Genomic DNA, 22,726 nt, shown 5'->3' with positions numbered 1-22,726 from the left:
ATACATACTGAGTTGTTAACTCAAACACCTAGACATTCCGTCTAGCCTTGCCTTCTCCATCTTATATTTGAGAATTTAATTTATAGAAATCTAAATGTAATTCAGGACCACTAACCCCATACCATTTCACTGCATTAGATTTAGTCTCATACTCTTTTTGGATACTGGTTCTATTATCTACTGTATTAGCTGTTTCTCCCAGCTTTGTTCCAACCACAAATTTGATGAGTAGTCTATAAATGGTTTTTATCCAAGACACATATAAAAAAAGGTCAACTGTGCAAGGTCAAGCATGGATCCCTGAGGCACTTAAAGGATTTTCCTAGTAGTCTCTCTCTTCTCACATCTGCCTCCTGGCTTACTTCTAGTCTCAAACTAAAGTCCATCTTCTGCAAGAAGGCTTTCCCAAATTTTGTTAGTGCCTTCCCATTATTCATTACCTCTTCTTTCTCTTACATATTGATTGGACAGAGTTGTTTGTGTGTTGTCTCCACCATTTAAATAAGAGCAGAGACTTTTGTCTTTTGCCTTTCTTTGTATATAACCAGTGCTTAGCATAGTGACTGTCACCTAGTAGGCACTTATTTAGCAAAAAGTACTTGACTAACTGATTTGACTGCCAAAAGAAATGGGCCCAAAGAGGACAAAAAGAGGGCATGCTCTAAAGAAAAGATGTGTGCATACAGGGAACTTATGACAACTTATGACAACTTATACATTTTATTTTTATTTATTTTTAAAAGTTGCTTAACCTCTGCTTTATTGCTCAATTGTATTTTTATTTGCAAAATTTAGTTAAATTAATTTAGAATATTTTTCCATGGTTATATGATTCATGTTCTTTCCCTCAACTCCTCCTATCCCCCTCCTGCAGCCAATGAGCAATTCCACTGGGTTTCACATGTGTCATTGATCAAGATCTATTTCCATATTATTAATATTTGCACTAGGGTGATGGCTTAGAGTCTACACCCCCAGTCATATCTCCATTGACCCATATGATCAGGCAATTGTTTTTCTTCTGTGTTTCTACTCTCACAGTTCTTTCTCTGGATGTGGCTAGTTTTCTTTCTCATAAGTCCCTCAGAATTGTCCTGATCATTGCATTGCTAGTGATAGTAGAGAGGTCCACTACATTTGATTGTGCCGCAGTATATCAGTGTCTGTATACGATTCTCCTGATTCTGTTCCTTTCACTCCACATCACTTCCTGGAGGTCTTTTCAGTTCACATGGAATTCCTCCAGTTCATTATTTCTTTTAGCACAATAGTATTCCATCATCAGCAGATACCACAATTTGTTCAGCCATTCCCCGATCAAAGGGCATCCCCTCATTTTCAAATTTTTTGCCACCATAAAGAGTGCGGCTATAAATACTTTTGTACAAGTCTTTTTCCCTTATGATCTCTTTGGGGTATAAACCCAGCAGTGGTATGGCTGGATCAAAAGGCACAGTCTTTTTTTTTTTTTTTTTTAACCCTTATACTTTGGTGTATTGTCTCATAGGTGGAAGATTGGTAAGGGTGGGCAATGGGGGTCAAGTGACTTGCCCAGGGTCACACAGCTGGGAAGTGGCTGAGGCCGGGTTTGAACCTAGGACCTCCTGTCTCTAGGCCTGACTCTCACTCCACTGAGCTACCCAGCTGCCCCTAAGGCACAGTCTTTTAAAGCCCTTTGGGCATAGTTCCAAATTGCCATCCAGAATGGTTGGATTAATTCACAACTCTACCAACAATGCATTAATGTCCCAATTTTGCCACATTCCCTCCAACATTTATTACTTTCCTTTGCTGTCATGTTAGCTAGTCTGCTAGGTGTGAGGTGGTACCTCAGAGTTGTTTTGATTTGCATTTCTCTAATTATAAAAGATTTAGAACACTTTTTCATGTGCTTATCGATATTTTGATTTCTTTATCTGAAAAATGCCAATTCATATCCCTTGTCCATTTATCAATTGGGGAATGGCTTGCTTTTTTGTACAATTGATTTAGCTCCTTATAAATCTGAGTAATTAGACCTTTGTCAGAAGTTTCTGTTATAAAGATTTTTCCCCAATTTACTTCCCTTCTAATTTTGATTGCATTGGTTTTGTATAAGTTTTGTACAAAACCTTTTTAATTTAGTGTAATCAAAATTATTTATTTTGCATTTTGTAATATTTTCTAACTATTGCTTGGCCTTAAAATCTTTCCTTTCCCATAGATCTGACAGGTAAACTATTTTATGTTCACCTAATTTACTTATAGTTTCCTTCTTTATATTCAGGTCATTCAACCATTCTGAGTTCATCTTGGTGCAGGGTGTGAGATGTTGATCTAAAACTAATCTCTCCCATACTGTTTTCCAATTTTTCCAGCAGTTTTTGTCAAATAGTGGATTTTTGTCCCAAAAGCTGGGCTCTTTGGGTTTATCATATTCTGTCTTGCTGAGGTTATTTACTCCAAATCTATTCCACTGATCCTCCCTTCTGGCTCTTACCCAGTACCAAATTGTTTTGATGATCACTGCTTTATAGTACCTACAGTTTAAGATCTGGTACTGCCAGGCCCCCCTCTTTCACATTTTTAAAAATTATTTCCCTTGATATTCTTAATCTTTTGTTCTTCCAAATGAACTTTGTTATAGTTTTTTTTTAATTCAGTAAAAAAGTTTCTTTTTAGTTTGATAGGTATGGCACTAAATAAGTAAATTAATTGGGGTAGGATTGTCATTTTTATTGTTAGCTCATCCTACCCATGAGCAATTAATGTTTTTCCAATTGTTTAGATCTAGTTTTAATTGTGTGGAAAGTGTTTTGTAGGTGTGTTCATATAATTCCTGTATTTGTCTTGGCAGATAGATTCCTAAGTATTTTACATTGTCTAGGGTGATTTTAAATGGAATTTCTCTTTCTTTCTCTTCCTGCCGGAATGTGAACAACTTATACATTTTAAAAAAGAGCTGGGGGGCAGCTGGTAGCTCAGTGGATTGAGAGCCAGGCCTAGAGACGGGAGGTCCTAGGTTCAAATCTGACCTCAGACACTTCCCAGCTGTGTGACCCTGGGCAAGTCACTTGACCCCCATTGCCTACCCTTACCATTCTTCCACCTATAAGTCAATACACAGAAGTTAAGGGTTTAAAATTTAAAAAAAAAAAAAAAAAAAAAAGACATGATAGGAGATAGAAACAGAAGCACAGGCAAATAACAAGGGATGATTATAAAAGAGTAGTACAGGTCAGATTGTATTAAAGTCAAGTCCAGAATGAGCTGCGGCCAGTGATGAATGCCAAGTACAACAAAATAGGTTTGCTTTTTTCTGTCCCTTAAAGCTATGCTGAAAGGAAGAGAGAAGAAGAAAGAAGAAATAGAACCTCTGATTGGGAGTAGAGGAGACAATCATATAAGATAATGATGGGAAGGCAGAATTACTAATTTCTTATTCAAGATAAACTAGGAGAAGAATATCTAGCTGACCTTGGCAAGTTCAAAAGACCAGCATTGGAAGAATCACACACTTAGAGTACTGATCAAGAAATGGCCAATGGGATTATTGAGCCACTCACTGTCAGTCATCTTGAGAAAATGAGAGGTAATGGAAATGGAGATTCAAGAGTAAAGATGATGAATTTCATCCCAATTTTCAAGAAAAAGAACAATGTAGATTCTTCAAACTATAGGTCAGTGAACTTGGATTCTCAGCAAACTTCTAGGACATTTAATTAAAGGAAAGGCTTGGAGTTTAGAAAGCAAAGCAATTATGACCAAAAGTCAGTATGATCTCATCAAAAACAAGGCTAGCCTTATTCTTTTGGCCAGGATATTAAATAGGTAGAAGAGTGGAATGCTCTAGACACAATATACCTGACTTTTAGTTTTAGATATTTGACAAAGTAGGTGACATCTTTGTTGGCAAGACAGAGTTAAACCAAATAACATTATGGTTAGAAAGTTTCATAACTGGTCAAATGTCTGAGTTTTAAGAGAAGTCATAAATGGATATATGTCAACAAAGAATGTCCATTGGCATGCCCTGTTCTTAGCTCTGCTTTGTTCAACATTTCTGTCAACTTTTTATCGCTGACTTGAAAAACAGTTATGGTTAAGAAAACAAGAGATTTAGTTTCTGAAGACCTAACTTTCAAGTCTGGGCCTTGACATCTGTTACCTAATGAGCTTAGGCAAGTCTGTTCTTCAGTTACTTGATCTGTAAAATGAGGATAATAATATTTATACTATCTACCTCACAGGACTATGAGGAAAGTGATTTAAAAAATATTTTATTTATTTATTATTTCCACCTACGGTTATATGATTCTTATTGCTTCCCTCCCCTCTTCCCTCACCCTCCCTGAGCTGACAAGCAATTTTACTGGGTTATACATATATTATCATTCAAATCCTATTTCCATATTATTCATTTTTGTAATAGAGTAATCTTTTAAAACCAAAACCTCAAATCATATATCCATATCAACAAATGATAAATCATATATTTTCTTCTGGATTTTTCTACTCCCACAGTTCTTTTTCTAGATGTGGATAACATTCTTTCTCAAAAATCTCTCAAAATTGTTCTGGATCATTGCATTGCTTTTAGTAGCAAAGTCAATTACATTTGATCATCTCATGATGTTTCAGTTACTGTGTATAATGCTCTCCTGGTTCTGCTTATTTCACTTCGTATCAGTTCATGTAGGTCTTTCCAGTTCTTATAGAAATCAAGTAGTTCATCATTCCTTATAGCACAATAATATTCCATCACCATCATATACCACAGCAAAGTGATTTTTGAACTTTAAAGGCATATATAATTTAAGTTACCACAAGATGGAAGAAGAGATGGCATGATTATAAAGTTTGGAGATGAGATGCTGAGCAATATAGACAATATGCTGTAAGACAAGTGGTAGGATTTCAAAAGATTTCAAGAGAACTAGAATGATGGAAAAAATTCAATAGTATACAACTGATTAAGAGCATAAAGTCCTACACTTGTGTTTAAAATGTCAATTGTCCAGGTAAAGAAGAAACATGCAACACGAGATAAGAGTTTGTATGGAAGATTTTTAAATTTACTATAAGCTAAATATGAGGCAACAGATGGAAGGGTAAAAAAAAGGTGATCTTAAACTTCATTAATGGATTTGCCATAGTCTTATAATGAACTAGAAAAGGAAGTGATTCCTATTGTGGGAGATGAAATAAGAAGAAACATCAATAGAAGCATACATGCCTTCTGTGTTCTGGAAGGATCCTGGGTGTCCACCTCACTCAGGCTACCCACTGTTGACATGACTACCTCTAGTGAGGGGAGGCCATTCCACTATTGGACAGCTCTGTTCCTTGGAGGATAAAATAGAATTTGGCTTTCTTCCCCCTTTCTGCTTGGCTCTAAGTGGTCAGCATTCCTTCTTTCTTTTCTCCAACCAGACAGAGGGTAAGGCATCCCTTTGCCTTTCAGATGATACTTCTTTGTTTTTGTATTGAAGTCTTTCCATTAAAAAAAATCAAAACACTTCATTCTTTAATCTTCCAGACCAGTTGGAGTATGGAGAGTCAATCCTCAAGCCTGTTTACTATCTCTTCTATGAGAAAGAATAGCTTGGCCATGATGGAAACACAAAACATCTCTTCTTCTCAAGTCACTGCAAAATTTGCCCTGCTCTCCCTGATACCTGGCCATTAGATTCTCAGTCCTTGTCTTCTGGGTGAGTTACATCCCTGAAGAACTGCATTCACTATTCTGCTAAATCTTAGTAAAGGAGATGCATTGACTGAATTTTATAGTATCTGTCAATATGATTAAATCTACAATATGGAAATATGGTGGTGTTGTTGACAAAAAGAAAGAATATAGAAAGGGGAGTGGGTTTGAGAGGGAAATGAATTCTATTTTGGCTATGTTGAGACTAAGATGTCTATAAGACATTCAACTGAAAATGACCACTGGGCAGTAGTTGGTAATGTAGAAGAGTGGCCCAGGAGTCTCTGACTAGATATGTACCTCTGGGAGTCCACAAGAGACTTAATATTTGTCTTTTTTAGACTCATCTTAATGTTCTGAGTCAGTGAAAATCTTTTTGGATCCTGGCTTTTCTATCCAACATGTTAGTGATCTCTTCTACCTTTCAAGTACAAATTGGATAAGTAGCCAACAAGGACTTAATCCAAGCCACTGATTAAAGTATGAATGGCACATGGCTCTAGATACTTTTATTACTCCACTCAACACTTTATTTTCCAAGAATTCCTTTCTCCCTCCTACTAGCACTTGACCTGTTAACAATAAAGTAATATGTAAAATGAAACAAACTAAACACTAGCCATTTCTGACATCATTCAGCTATTTTGCACATATAGCTTCCTTTATCTTTTTTGAGATTGTGGAGATGACTTTGGTATACTTGTGAGAATAAAGAAGTGTTTATTAACTAATGTGTGTCAGGCACTGTGCTAGGCACTGGGAGGTAGAGAATAAAATGAGCCCTTCTTTCAGGAAACTTACATTATATTGGAGAAAAAAATTAAAAGAAGTAAATACAAAATAACTAGAAGGAGATACTAGTAAATGAGGATCAGGAAGGGCCTTGTTTAGGAGATGATAATTGAGTTGAGCTTTTAGGAAGGGGAAGGAGTGTGTTACTGGCACAGAGTCAGTTTGTGCAACCAGGCACAAACAGAAGGGAGATGGTATGTCACATATGAAGAAAAGCAAGTTGACCAACTGGTGGAACATGAAGTATGTGAAAGAGAGTAAAGTATGATCTGCATGGAAAGATGAACTGGAGTCAGACCATGAAGGGCTTTTATATCATTTTTTGACACTTATGTCAAATAGAGGAGTTAATTTGTATTTTATCCTAAGGCAATGAGAAGCCACCAGAGTTCACTGAGCAGGCCATTAATCTGCTCAGACCAGTGCTTTAGGAAAATCAGTTTGGCTGCTGTGTGGAGGACAGATTGAAGCAGAGGGAAGTAAGAGTTAAGAGGATGCTACTGAAACAGTATAGGAAGGGCAGATGGTTCAGTGGAGTGGATAGAGAACCAAGTCTGGAGATAGGAGGTCCAGAATTCAAATCTGACCTTAGACACTTCCTAGATGTGTGACCCTGGACAAGTCACTTAACCTTCATTGCCTAGCCCTTACCACTCTTCTGCCTTAGAACCAATACACAGTATTGATTTTAAGATGAAAGGTAAGGGGTTTTAAGAAAAGAAGAAAGATAGGAAAAAAAAGTCTAGGAAAATGGGGCTGAGGGCCTCAACTGCAGCATGAACTATTTTGAGTACAGAGAGGGAATTGATGTGAGAGATGCTAAGAAGGTAAAATAGAAAAGATTTAGCATGTAAGTTAAAGTGAAGGAGAATGGACTTCGAGATTACAAATCTAGGACATTGAAAGGGGGCCAGTACCCTCAACAGAACTTGGGAATTTATGAAGAGAACTGGTCTTGGGGAGGTCATTTGAGTCTGAGGTGCCTGTGGAACATTTCATTGGAAAAGTCCAAATCAGCAGCTGGAGCTCTAGGATTGGCAGGCATTCAGGAGAGGTACAGGGTTGGATCTATACACCTGGGAGTCATATATATAGAGAACAGAGATGGAACTGATTAAGTTGATGAGTTTACTGAGAGACAAGGACCCAGAACAGAGTCATGAGTTGATCTATCATTGGAAAGCAGGACATAGCTGAGTAAGAGATTGAGAAATGCAGGAGAACTGAGAGAGAGAGAATATCATTGAAACTCTAGAAGAGTATACAGGAGAGGGTGGTCACCACCATCCAAAGCTGCCGAGATGTCCCGAGGATGAGGGAGATTCAGCCATTAATAGATCATCAATAACTTTGCAGGGGGCAGTTTCAGTCAAGTGAAGAGGTCAGAATGGATAGTCAATGATACAGCTGCCACTGACTTGGTGACACAGAGCTGCCATCACCCAAATCTTTCGTTGTTCTCTCTATTCTAAACACTGGGCAGAACAGGAAGGCCTCTGGGAAATATAACCCTAGAAACACAGGAAAAGCTGGCCTAATAAACAAGGCTAGAAGTTGGGCTACAGACCTCCTTCAAAGCTCTCAGTTTTAGCAACAGTATTAGGTTAGCTGATACCAAAAACCAGGCTAGAGGTGCTAGTCCTCTCCTTTTACTTGCTGCCCTGAGATGAGGGAAAGGCAGGTGCTCTCCCTTTCAAGTTATTAGCAGCAGCAGCTGCTTTCCTGGCCCTACTGCTCAACTACCTTGCATCGACTGACTCTGACAACATGACGTGTCCCAATTTAATAATCCATGGACATAATATGAATAATATGAAATAATGAATAAAAATTAATGAAATAATATAAAATAAAAATAAATGAAATAATATGAATAAAATGAAAGATTAGCTTTTAATCTCCAAGTTGCTTCTATGAAACATGAAAATCTAAGATCTAAATAGGAGAAAAATTATTTCTGGAGGGCAAAAGATCTTTTCCTGAAGGGGTTGTTTTCTCTGGGGAAACACCTGCATAAGAAGGCTCACTGTAACGTTTCAGGCATGCATGGTTCCTGCTTTTAGGTGTGAAGGATTTGCTTAAACTACTCTTCCTTTCCAACATTCTTTAAGGGCCTGTCATGTTTCTGACACTCAAAACAACTGGGGAACCACTTGAGGGGAATTTAGAACAAGTGGAAGGTTTTAATTTGTATATGAAAAACATTCAGGCAGCTACGTTTAGAACCACCGCTCAGGAAGAAAATACAATGGCAAGCTGCATTAGCCCCAAAGCCAGCCGGCTGATATTGCATAACGAGAAAAATAAACAGCCTTTGTTAGGCCCTCCTGTTAGTGAAAACAAGGCCTGGGCAAGTTGGCTCAGCTGGGATGCAGCAAATAAGTTTACAGTAATAAAGTATGACAGACAAAGTGAAGGAAGAATGCAGGGTTGTGGTGGCTCGAGGGGCCCCACCCAGCTGAAGCTTGTCAGAAAGTGTTACTGTAATCCATGGAGAGGGCCCACCTCAGGCAAGAGAGCGGAAGGTGCTGCTGGGCTGAGGAGGTGGGCCAGGCCTCCTGCCAATGGGCAATCAGGCATTTCCTCTTAGGAGGGTCATTTGTGACCAATTCAGTCTCTATTCTCAGCATGCTGTGGCCAAGACTCTTTCTCCTGGTACATGCCCTCCTTGAGTGGGGAATCCACATATATGACTAGAGGCTGTCCAGTCTTTAACATATGTACACACACATACATGTACATACATATACATATTTCTCCCCTCTTCTCTAAAACCCATATCTTCTCTGTCAGTACCAATTCTAAGGCAGTAAGGGCTAGGCAATTGGGGATAAGTGACTTGCCCAGGGTCACAGAGCTAGGAAGTAAGTATCTGAAGCCAGATTTAAAACCAAGACCTTTGTCTCTAGGCTTGGTACCTTATCCACTGTGCTGCCTGGCTGCCCCCTGATGTTAACTATTATTGTATATTAGTGTTATTGGTCTGTCTGATCCCTCTTCTAGAAAGTAAACTCCAAGAAGGCAGCACAGTGAGCACTAAATGTTTGTCCATTTGATGAATCGTCTTTCTGTGATGCTGTCATTCTCAAGAAGGCAAATTTCACTCCTTACTAAAAGCCCAATAACCCCTCCTACAGAAAGTCTTGCTTGATTAGTTCTGCTGTCAGGAACAAAATTCCTCCTCACACTTGTGAGGGGGTGAAGGGATGAAAGTAGGAGGATTGGCGAAATGGGAGAAAGGAGAGAGGAAGGTAGAGGAAGGGAAAGGAAGGTAGTGGTCCAGCCCAGGCAGGGGGAAATTGACCAGAGCCCTTCAGGGGCTCAAATAAAAGACCAGAGAGCAACTTTAGGTTTAGAATAGTGGTTTTATTTAGATTTGGAAAGGGAAGGTCTAGGAAAATCTAGGAGGTAGCTAGAAAGGGAAAAAGATGCCAAGAGAGAGTTCAGGATCCAGAGCCTCTAAGCTGACCCTCCAGAGTAGAGAGAGCTCTAGGGGAGAGAGAGAGAAAAGGCACCAAACTTTCTCTTTAATACTTTCTCTGACACCTCCCACAAAGGATGTGGGAGTTGTCAGGGGAAGTTGTAGCAGAGAGCCCTGGGAGTTGTAGTCTCCCAGGGCTTATAACAATTTCAAATGACACACACTGAACTAAGAACTTACCTAGAGCAGTATTTGGCATATTGTAGGCACTTAATAAATGGTTGTTGCTACTGCAGCTGGTGTCCAAAAGAAGGCCTCATGACTACTTCTCAGGAGTGGTTTAGAACAAAACAATTCCAGGTGGGATTAGACTTTTTTGCATTGGACTAGAAGGCCTCTGAGATTCCTGCCAACTTAGAGCTGAAGGGGTTGCCATACTGGGCAGTCATTGCCCCAACCCCAAAAATAACTAACCAGCTAGGGATCCTGCAGGAAGTCAGGCATGAAAGAAAGAACATTGCATCTGGAGTTAGAGGACATGGGTTAACATCTGGCCTCTTTTGTGGGCAAATCATTTAACCTCTATGGGCCTCCATTTCACCTACAAATGAAGAGACTGGAGAAGATTAACCAACCAAGAAATAATGATTAAGTGCTTATGTACTGGGCACTCTGCTAAGCCTGATGATTTCTAAGGTTGCTTCTAGCTCTAAATTCTATGACATTATGACCTCAGAGACTCTGGGTAGCAAGGAAGGAGGCTGAATTCCCAAGAGGATCATTCCATTCTCTGGGTGTGGCTGCCTGTGCTGGAAGGTCTCCACAGAGCTCACAACTATCCAGCAGCTCAACCATGGACAGTTACTCCAGCCAACACTACATCTTGGCTCCAGTGTCCTTTGTATCTTCAGTGTGATTTCAATTGTGAAAGCAATATTGCTTTTGTTTTTGCCACATACATTCAAGTTTCCCTCCTAGCTAAAGAGAAAAGTCCTTCTTAAAGCATTGTTCACTGGGGAAGGTTCACTCTCTTTGTTATTTGCAGGAAGTATGCCTCAGATATTTAAGAAGAGAAAGAGAAAGGACAAAAAAGAAAACTCTTTTGAAATGCTGACCTTTTTAAACAAAAAAAGTATGGCTGGGTTTGGGAAGAGAAAGGTCCTGTTGGCTTCTCTTTGTGTGGTTTGGAATGACTTATTCTTGTTATTAAGAAAACAGTAACAGAACTCAGGCTCTATGTCCTATTTGCCATTGTAAGAGACCAGGAAAACCTGCCTATGGCTACATCAAGATAAAAAAACAATGGGCAAAGAAGAAAGACAAGGGGAAAAAAGAGAGATCTGAAAAGAAGACAACAAAGAAGGTTTAGCAAAAAGATACACAGTCTATGTAAGAGACTACAAAGCTGAGAGCTTCCTGATGTGGCAGTTGGGAAGAATGCCCTTTACATGCCATTGCTGCCCTATTGGTTTTAACTCTTGACTGCATTCATCTCTCTACCTGGGTCCAAAGGACAGATCTGGTGAGTTTGAGATGTGTTAATTCCATTCAATTCAACAAACAGCGATTACATTCTGACTATGAGCAGGGATCTGTGCTAATAGACACAACAAAACTTAGATAAGACATCCAGGTTCACAGAGTTTAACAGGAGGATAAAAAATAACTATTAACTACAGATGGAACATGGTCTGAGAAGTCAGGAGAAAAAGGCAAACAAGGGAGTTAGGTGAAGATGTAGGAAGGAAAGCCATGAGTGAAGGGGGAGGATCACAGAATGGGTGGCTTTGGAGTTTGTTGAATAATATTTATATGAATCTCCTTTAAAACAGGCTGTGTTTGCTAGAAGGCTACTAGAGAGGCAGAGCATGCTGCCTTCCCAAATAAGTCATGCTACTTTGGGACAATTTTAAGTTACTAGTTGTCCACTGCATGGAATAGAAATCCGAATTTCTGGAGCTTTCGCCTAATGCGCCAAGTTCTTCCCTCTTGGGTGAAGAAGAACAAGTCCAATTCCTAATTCCTTTGTTTGCTGAATTGAAGTTCTTAAAGGGCTGTTATGTTCCCTTCTCCATATAAAGTACCCCCAGTTCCTTTAATCCATCCTTTTGAGGCCTTTCCTCATCCTGGTCAATTTCTTCCAGATATTCTCCAGTTCCTCAATGCCTTGCCCTAAGGGGTGGTTTAAACAAGTAGTTCAAGGCTTTGTACATGTTGTCTTCCCCAACAGAATGAAAGCTCCTAGGACAGAGATAATTTTATTTTTATTTTTGTTATCTCCAGAATGTAGCACAGTGCCTGGAACATAATAAGGAGATACTATTGCCTCCCTGATCTTCAATATGATGCTCCCCTTAATGCAATCTAAAGCTGAATTAATTTGGTTTAGCTGCTAAATCTCACCACTGACGCATGCTAAATTTATTTCAGCCCAGCAACATCCCCAGACTTGTTGGAGGGGTTGCTCTGAGCCATCTCCCTCTTTTCTTTTTCTTTTTTTTGTAATTTTTTTTAATTTTAAACCCTTAACCTATAAGTATTGACTTATAGGTGGAAGAGTGGTAAGGGTAGGCAATGGGGGTCAAGTGACTTGCCCAGGGTCACACAGCTGGGAAGTGTCTGAGGCCGGATTTGAACCTAGGACCTCCCGTATCTAGGCCTGGCTCTCAATCTACTGAGCTACCCAGCTGCCCTCCCTCTTTTCTTATACCTAAGAAACAGATCTTTAGAGAACCCAAGTATAAAACTTTACATTTGTTTCTTTGAATTCCATCTTAGATTTGATCCAACATTCTAACCTTTCAAAATAATTTTGATTTGAGACTCTGCCATCTACCCATAATCATCCATCATCTTCACAGGAAAGCTGTCACCGTCAAAGTCTTTGGTGTTGTCAAATGTTCAATATCAGAAAGGAATCATTTTAGCAATGGAAATGACATTAAAGAAGAAGCATTACCAGTTACTTCATTGCTCTACAAAGGATCACTGAGACTTCTATTCTTACTTGTAGCTAAAAGCCAAGTTTCTCCTCCTTGGTCAAGATGACAACAATAGGAGCAGTCTTGCCTTCCTGCTTGTATCCTCAAAACTCAGTAGAATGCCTTGGACAGAGCCAACACTTTTGCTTTTATATTCATTGGTTCAATGTGTTTGCTATCTATCCATGTTTTATGCCATTTGCCAATCTGATGAGCATGCATTTATCCAAGGGTAGGGACAGGATCTGGATCTGTGATTTCACTGATATAGGGAACTCCTGGATGAGGAAGCTCCCTCTACGAAGGCAGACTTGCCCAGCCTCGGTAATATAATGTCTTAGTGACCTGCAGCCTTGAGAGGGAAAGTGACTTGGCAATGTACGGTAGAAATGGACCTCAAACTCAGGTCTTCACGGCCCCAGGGCCAGCTTTAACTATTGTGCCACTCTCTGTCACTCATGCTAGTCTTATATCCACACAAGTCACTGATAACAATATTAAACAGAAGGAAACAAAATAAAGATAGACTGCCTTAGAAGGTAAGGGAAAGCATTTCTTTCTTAGGTACTTTTGAGACCAATTATTAAATCAATTCTGAATCTTCTTAGACTTGTACTAGGTTCTAGCCCAGGGGTCAGCAATATGGCTCTTTCGGCAGAAGCCATAAAGTCAATTTTTTTTCAGGCGCTGTTACAGGAGTTCACACTGTGAGCACTGTACAGCTCTCATGAAATTACATTCTAAAAAAGGTGGCGTTTATGGCTCTCACGGCCAAAAAGGTTGCTGACCCCTGTTCTAGCCTGTACCTTGGTATCTTTTATATAAGAATGACAGGACACATGCTTCTCTAAAATCTAGGTAAATGTGTTTGATCAGCCTAGTAAATTTGCCAAAAAGAAAAGAAAAGAAGGTTGATTTGGCATGGCCTATCTTTGCTGCAGCCAGTCTGGTTCTTTGGGACCATAGAATCCTTCTGACCCAAAACATTAATAATATATTTAAGAATTTTTTAGGAGTCAAGGCCAAGCTCCCTAGCCAACAGTTTATAGGCTCCATGATCTTCATGTCCTCCAACACTGCAGTCCTTCTCTATGGTCTTTTATGCTCATGTGGCTTTAGATGTTTTGAATTTGATTGTTGATTATTTTCCTAATGCTGAACCACACTTGCATACCAGTGTGCAAGTAGGATAAATCCTACTTGGTCACAAAGAATGATTTCTTGGATAAATCATTTCAGTTTTTTGATAGGATTTTGTTCAAACTTTTATTAGTTGATTATCAATGATGTTGGTCTAATTTTCTTTCTGTATTTTACTTTTATCTTATTTAGGTTAGTCAGTCAACTTCCATTTATTAAGTTACTACTGTGTGCTAGGTATTGTGGCAAGCACTGAGATTTGTAAACCTCGAAGAATCCCCTCCCTGTGAGCTGTTAAGGGTGGTGAGAATGATGATGATTCCCATTGGAGCCAGCCCATTTGATTCTGAGTTTGCCCTGTCAGTTTTCCTTTCTAATCTGCTCTCCCTAAAACTTTTGTCCTTTACTCTTAGTTTTACCCTATAAGAACAGGCAAAACAGAAGGAGGAGAGGAATCAGGTTTGTTTAGTGTCATGGACAAATGTGATGGATTTAACATCTGGGCCTTTATCCAGTCACTGACAAGAACTGTTTAACAGGTCTACAGGAACGCTCCTGCCATGAAGATACTGATTCTTTAGCAGATATTTTGATGAAGAGTCTGAGGCCCCAATCTGTTCTGGGTCCCTATGACTGTCTTATTGTTTCATCATTCTTCTCCACCAGAAGGGCATAAGATACTTTAATCCGCATATTATTTCTTCCAGATTCCCCTTATCTACTATTTAGTGATCGTATTACAAAAGGAAATGAGGCAAGTCTGGCATGACTTGTTCTTGATGAAGCCATGCCAGCTTGCTGCAATGATCCCTTCCTTTTTGACATGTTGGGCAAACATTCTCCAAAGATTCATCCTAGAATTTTCCTAGGAACTAAAGTTCCTAGGCTTATGGCTTGCAGATTATGTTCTCTTCCCTTTTGTGAAAATGGAGTATTTGTACTTCTCCAATGATATGCCACTGCTTTCCTGTTTCAGAGGACCTTCCAAATATTGCTTATGGTGGCTCAGCAGTCACCCTGACCAGTTCTGTCAAGACCAGAGGTTTAGTTCATCCAGACCACGGGATACGGCTTCATCAGGAGCAGCTGGGCTGAACAATTTTGTTTGCATCAGAACTCTGCATGCATGACATCCTGCCTGATATAAAACTTATTTGTGCCCATTTCTTAACTCCCCTTCTGGATCCCAAACTCTTTCAGGATAGGTATCACATCTCCTTAACCCTGAGATTTTCTACAGTGCCAAGCACAGGATCCTCCCATACATTAAACACTACAGACATTTGTCAAATTAATGTTAATAGATTGTAGAGGCTTGCTGGGGACTTGGGTTCAAATATTGTCTTTGATGGTGGCATAGATATCTGGCAATGGATAAATTACTTGACCTCTCAGCCCCAGTTACCCATATTCAAAGGGATTTATGTTCTCAGAGATTTGGGAGCTCTTTTTAACAATGCCGATCAAAATTTACAAATGCTTGTCCTTCCTATGGGGCTTTCATCCAGAATCTTCCTCACAAAGCTTCCACCAACATGTTGAAAGCCTTACTTGTTTTCTTTCCAACATCATGAGGGTACCAGTTATCCCATGTTTTTGCCACATGACCGTGCCATCTTCTCAGTCATACAATGCCCCAGTGATATCCTTTATCCTGTTCTTCAGAATACATCATTCTCATATCAACAGCTCTGGGAAATCTGGAAGAACCACAGGTAGCCCTAGGAGCCACAGGACCTTATGCAGGTCCTTCTCACATAGTTGGAGCTGCACTGCTAAGTGTATGGGAGCAATGGCTTCAATATGACACTCTGGATTAAGGTTATAATATAATATTCGAGTTAATTTTAAAGAAACTGAGCCCCAAGGAGTCTTCCTTTTATAATCATTTCCTAGTCATAACTGAATCATAAGCTTAAGTTAAAGCCTTATTGTAATTTCCTTTTTAAAATGTTCTAAAGAAATTTACACTTGCCAGTGGAAGTCTTTCCTTCTTGTCTTCTATTCACCTGATCTCTGAGTTTTAAGATCAAAAGAGTATGCTTGCTTAGCACAGTGCCTGGCACATAGTAGGTGTTTAAGATGACTGACATACAAAAGAATTCTCCAAACTTAAAAGCTTCTTTTAGGTCTCTCACTTGTGACCTGAATGATAACTTTCCAGAAGACACTTTGAAAGCAAACAGAAATCCTAACATCTTGAAGCCAAAATGCAATCAAAAATTCAATTATATTGGGCCTTGGATTTTTCCCATAACCCTCATATTAAAATTTGTGCTCAGCATTAAAGGAATTAGAGTCAATTTCTTTACCAATGAGTTCTGGGGAACACAAATTACGAAGAAAGAGTGAACTGGGAAATCCCCATGCAAATAATGTGCATTCATATTCACATACAACATAATCAGTAAATCTGGCACTAACGAGACACCCAATCGACGTGGCTGAGGAGCGAGTTTTGTGCATTACTGTCAATCAATGTCTCTAGACCAGGATAAAGGTAATCTGGGAAGGCAACACACCTATTATTACAAATTCCTAACTAAGAACAGTACTTCATTACTTTAAAATGTCACTGTCAGTCGACAGAGTAACAGATAAACATCTTTTTACTATGTGCCTGACTGCCTCCATCACTGTGTGATGGAAACACTGACTTGTTTCTATTATGAACTTAAACCACTTTGCCGAGAGCCGAGCCTCAGATGAACACCGTGCTGTCTGTCTGCAGAGCTCCACACAGCACCTTGGGCTGTCTATCTGCAACTTGTTTCCTCATCGTTCTGGCCAGGGGGTACAAATGACCTTGTCGGTCTTGTGTTCCTCTGCAGCCAAATGAAGATAATGATGCCGGCACTCCCCACCTCCCAGTGGTACCAGCAGAAAAGCACTTTGCATGATGAGGCTGCAAGTGCCATATAAGCATGGTGGTAGCAGTATTATTTTTCATTCAATTTTCTTAGGCAGCTGGCGACCCAGGAGATGGAATACTGTGTTTGGGATCAGGAAGATCCGAGTTCAAATCTGCCCTGAGGCATTCTTAGCTGTTTATCTCTGAGACTCAATTCCCTCATTTGTTAAATGAGGATCATAGTAGCATCACCCACCCTATAAAGCCTTTTGCACAGTGTTTGGCACATAGTAGGTGCTTCATAAATGCTCGTTTCCTTCCTTCTTTCCATAAATTGCCCTAAACCATATTCAACTGGATTTATCAAGATTCACAAAATCATTTAACAAACACTTCCTATATCCCAAGAGTTAGTATGCTGTAAGAAATACAGAGCTGGCCCCCAGCCAGGAAGATGCAAATTCAGGTCCTACCTTCACCACATCTTGGGTGTATGAATCTGCTCAAGTCATTGAACTTTGTTGGACTATAAGCAGTTAAGACTATAAATTGCAGAGTGGGTAAAGACCTGCATTGGCAGAGAGTTTCCTTACCTGGGAGTTCCCCACACCAATGAAACCCTGAGCCTCATTTTTCTCTTTGGTGCTTTATGTGGGAGTATTTTTCAGGGCTCTCCAGTGTGCCATTATAAACACTGATATTTTTAGGTGTGAAAATTTCCTATCATAGATATGGAGAATGTCAGAGGTGGAAAGGCCCTCTGAGGCTTTCAGAAATCAGAGATCACTCCCTCTCTAAGCCTTTTCTTCTCCAGATGAAATATCTGACCTCATTTCCATGGCAATTTTAAAGGTTAAGCTGCAAGTTCTTCTGTCTATAAAATGTTAGTAACATACCCACTGGTGAACATTACTATAACAAGGCAGTACTATATGGTGGGAAGATCACTGGGCTGGAAGTCAGGAGATCTGGTTCAAGGCCTCTAGCTCTATTATTAACATGTTGTATGACTTCTGATTAAGTGAACCTTTATAAGCCTGAGTTTCTTGATCTGTGAAAAGTATGGAAGATCTACCACCTCAATTTTTGGTACTTCCCATTATAGTTGTGATGATAAAATGAGATCATGTACTTAAATGCACTTTTTGGTAAATCATTAATGTGAGTTGTTAAAAATATTGTAAATAATAACACATGACAAAAATGCTATAACAAGTCGTTTTTCAGGACTGCTCAGGATACTCAATTGCTATTGAGGATATTTGAATACTCCTTTGAGATAAATGGCCTTAGAATTCAGGGGATCTATTAATTAATCCAATAAACACTTATTGAGTGCCTACCCCAAGGCATTTTGGAGGATTTTAAAAATGTGTCCATATCTAAAAAAAAGTTGATCACAACATCTCTATTTCTGCCAAGGAGAAGGAAGGATGGAGAAATGCATGATGAAAATCAGCAGTGTGTTGAAAGGGATATAGTTGCTTGGAATAATCTCACTGAGCAAGCTTTCAGGGTCACTTTCTTCACACACAGCCAAATAGAGGAGCTCCATGAATCCCCCTCTCTGCCAGTATTGACACAGGGGAGCACTGCTGACCTGAGCACCCACTATCACTATTTGTCCATCAGGCCACAAGTTAATCTTCATGAAAAGCATCTAGACCTGCTGTGACATTTGACCTTACCTCATCCTTGATATCTTCCTGCTGCTGGGCCATGAAGATCTCCACTGCAGCCATCAGCCTCATCATGAGCTCGTCCACTGTTGTGTTACCTAGCAACACAGGGAAGATTGCCGAACTTCACATTATTAAAGTTATTAAAAAATGGAAAGCAATTCTTGAATTAATCAGGAAGGAATAACTAGTGTGGGGAAAAATTACAGATTAGAATGCTTAATATCTCATTAAAATATTTTAATTTGTCTTTTCACTGAGAAGTTTGACATGTTCAACTAGAAGTGGTGATGGGCAACATCAACAGCTGAAAGAATTTATTTGTGATGGTCAGTGACATTCTGTCCATTAAAGTTCTATAATAGACCCAGACTTGTTTTCCCCAGACCACTGAGGCAGTCAGTTATTTAAAGAAGTTAATGAACACGTCATTATTTTGGACATGTTTTTGTTTCTGTGACTATTATAGGCTCACAGGCTGTCAGAGGTAGGAGAGGTTTCAGAATCTGCAAAAGTGGGAAGGGATCTTATTAGGCATCAGCCAATCTAACCTCCTTCTTTGACAAGGTCACTCCAGGATCTACACTTCTGTTGATGGGAGAACTCTATCCATCAGTGCAGACTTCAACTCTTCCAAAATGCCTAGTCTTTTGGTGCAGTGGATGGAGTTGCTTTTGGAGTCAAGTTTCACTTCTGACAGTGACTTGCTGATCCCTTTCCCTCTTTTAGTCTTAGTTTCCTCATCTGTACAATGAGGGGCTCAGGCTTGATAGTCACTAAGGCTGTTGGCTCAAGCTCTATGATCCTATTGTCCAGAGAAGATAAACGAATCACTCAGTCCCCCAAAATCAAGGGCCTGACTCCACACCTAGCACTGTTTCTGCCAGTCAAGCCCAGCTGTCCATCTTATTTACAGAGGAGAATATGATGTCACGCCAAAGTAAAGTCATCTCCCAAGTTTGTGAGGGAGTCAAGTTTACTAAACTTAGAAAGCACTACATGATACAAATCAGTGGCATTTCTCAAAGGGAATCATCAAAAAACAAAAACAAAAAAAGCCTCTATGGCTTCTTTTAATTTTGGAAGATAATCTTTTTGAATTTAAGCTTAACTTTAGAGTAATTTTATTCCCTGACAAAATTCTAGGCTGGCTACCCTGTAAATCAAGTTCCTGTATTTCATCAGACTCAATAAGTATTGTTCATCCCAGAATAGAGGCCACTTCTTTGAAGGCCCGTAAGAACTAGCTTTCAGGATGGGGGAGGAAGGATGATATTTTTTGGCTTGGCTCCAGAGGACAGAACCAAGAGGAATGGGGAGAAGTGGCAGACAAACCAGGGTAGGCTAGATGGAAGGAAGCATTTGCTAACAATCCAAATCTTTACTGTGGACTGGCTGACTACTTGCTGAGAATGTTGCACTGGGGATTTCTGTTCTAGTCAGGGCTGTCCTTGATAATGTTTTATATTGCTAGGGCCATTCTGCCATACTATTGGACTGCCCACCCCATCCCAGGCATCTGAACAGTGTTGCTGCAATAGGGAAGGGCAAGGAGAGGAACTTTTGCTTGAGACTACTGAAGAAGGAGGGGGAGGTCCTGCTTTTCTATTATTGAAATGACTAAGCATAGACTGGTGAACAGCAAGAACTTAAGGCAACAGGAATCTTGCCTAACAAATGTCTCAGGAATGAAGATGTGGCACAGGGGATAGAGTCCTGGCAGAGGACATGAAACTCCATCCCAGCCTTGCATGCTTGGGCAAATCACTGAACAGTGCTGAGCCTTGGTTTCCCTATCCATCAGATGAGATGTTGAATTTGATGGCTTCTAAGGTTCTCCATTCTAGAATAAAGTGACTACAGAGGGTCCAGTCATGATGAGCTAGGGGTCAGGGTATAGGGGAAACAACTTGACCCATCCCTGTACCTTGGCCTTATTGGTTTGTCAACCTAAGTGAATGAGATGAAACCAAGGTTATCTATCTAAGCAGATCTTGCTGAAACCATAATGGTTATTACCTTTCACTTGGATAGAGACAAGGTGGTAAGCTAGGGGAAAGCCTGCTAAGTGCAGTTTCTGGACCTCAGTTTTCCATTGGATAATGGAAGCAATTCAGTGTCTCAAAGTAAAGAGACATTAATGGCTGAGAAATGGTGAGAAGGTCTGATAAAGATGAACTGTTAGCTCCTGGATGACTCAAGTTCTTGCAGTGAAGCTTTGAAGTGATCTGAGATATGCCCCAAGCCCAGAAAACCACAAGATCCTATCAGATCTGAGAATCTCTAGGCCAAGGAATCAAGGCCCACCCATTGAAGGCTGGTAATTCATACAAAACTACCCATCTAGTAGGGAATTTGCCTCCAGGTCCTCTGACGAATAACAACAAAACAAAAAATGAAAAACAACAAAAATTGCTGACATTAATATAGTTTTGTGAAACACTATTATGTTTTGCAAGGTCTTATGAAACACTATCAAACTCAATTCGTCCAAAACAGAATTCATGAACTCTCTGTTCTGCCTCTGCCCTCTTCCAAATGTCTCTCTTACTGTAAGGATGCCATCGTCTCCCAAGTCACCGAAGTCTGCAATCTTGCTGACTTCCTTGACTCCTCATTCTCATTTACCTCACATGTCTAATCCACTGTCAAATCTTCATTTCTACCTTTATATATCTCCTCTCCACACAACAACCACTTTGGTTTAGGCCCTCATCACCTCTTCACTAGCTTGATTCAATTGTATCCTGCCTTAATTTTCTCTACTTTCAAGTCTTCTCATGACTTTTAAAAAAAATCTCTTGTCTTCCAACTTAGAATCAATACTAAGTATTGATTACAAGGCAAGAGAGTGTTAAGGGCTAGGCAATAGGGGTTAAGTGACTTGCCTAGGGTGACCCAACTAGGAAGTAATTTGAACCCATGACTTCCTGTCTCTAGGCCTGGCTCTCTATCCACTGAGCTACCTAGCTGACCCTCCTTCTTACAGGTAGGTAGCAGCAGAGCTGAGAACTAAAACTAGATCCTTTGATTTTAACCCAGTACTTTTCTCTAGATTGCCAACTTCTGTTTCCATCTTTGTATCCTCAGCACATAGCACAAACCCAATACATTGTCCTCTCTGGCCTCTCTGTAGTTGAGGCCATAAATGGTTACCCTCTCTGAGCACTCTTTTCTCTCTGGGTTTTTATGTCACTGCTCCATCTGGGTCTGACTGCCCTACTCAAGTCTCTTTCATTGGCTCATCTTCTCTCTGTCAATACAAGTTAGTTTAGGAAGGAAGAGATCTGGCATCTTGAGACACCAAGAGGGACTTCAGGTAGAAAGTGATACTTGAGCTGAGTCTTGAAGTGAGACCTCAGTGACTATGCCCACTTACAATACAGATGTTCTGCCCCTGACCTGAACAACTAGATTAGCTGTGTCTACACCAGTGACTGTTGCTAGGCTCCTTATACAAAATACTATGGCTTTGTGCTGAAAAATATCTTTCTGATCATATGGCTTAAGCTTCCCATCTTATAGAGGAGGAAATTGAGGTCCAGTAATATGTACAGGGACACACAGATAGCAGCAGAGCTCAGAATTAAATCCAGATGCTCTGATTTTAAACCCCATATCTTCTCCAAGGCCCCATGAAGGCTCTGGCACCAATGGCATTACAGCCCCAAGAACATGTCCCTGCACTGGGGAAAAGTGTGGAGGTCTTACCTTGTATTACATTTAACACTTCATTCGATGAGCGCTTTCCCATGATGATGAGGAAAAGTGGAAACTGATCTGTCTTTTGAGTTCGAATGGTCTGAGCCACCACGCTACCGAAGTGTTTTGTGCACATCGTCAGAAACCTACCAGGAGACAGGAAACAAGAGGAGGATGACCCAAGGGATCTTCCTCAGTACTGAGGTTATCTATACCATTCTGTGGGGGACATGTGGGCATGAGGCAGGGTCCAAAATACAGACAGAAATGGATTGCCTGGGTCCATCCCATACTCATCAACTCCCTGGCCTCTATATTTGCCCAAGAATTTTTACTTTTCTTAGTTAATTAGTGTAAAAAAATCTAACAGAGGTATCAAATATCTCTTATTCTAAGCACTGGCTTTGGCCCAGAAATCTCATGCTAGCATGTCCTCCTCCTTCAAATTCAAGCACTCAATGTCTGAAGGGTGTT

General features: G+C 40.0%; 1 protein-coding gene across 1 annotated transcript in view; it reads right to left on the bottom strand.

Moving 5' to 3' along the window:
* FAF1 (Fas associated factor 1) overlaps nt 1-22,726 on the bottom strand; it is a 433,472-nt gene that overhangs the window by 58,515 nt on the left and 352,231 nt on the right. Inside the window, exons 14-15 of the mRNA XM_044674693.1 lie at nt 22,262-22,398; nt 18,560-18,648 (exon numbers count right to left, since the gene is read on the bottom strand). Coding sequence (XP_044530628.1) covers nt 18,560-18,648; nt 22,262-22,398 — 226 coding nt within the window. The remainder of the gene's footprint in view (nt 1-18,559; nt 18,649-22,261; nt 22,399-22,726) is intronic.

The sequence above is a fragment of the Gracilinanus agilis genome, chromosome 4 (genome assembly GCF_016433145.1).
Source record: "Gracilinanus agilis isolate LMUSP501 chromosome 4, AgileGrace, whole genome shotgun sequence".
Taxonomy (NCBI): domain Eukaryota; kingdom Metazoa; phylum Chordata; class Mammalia; order Didelphimorphia; family Didelphidae; genus Gracilinanus; species Gracilinanus agilis.
Note: the sequence above shows the minus strand (reverse complement) of the source record. Positions and strands in the feature narration are given on the sequence as shown.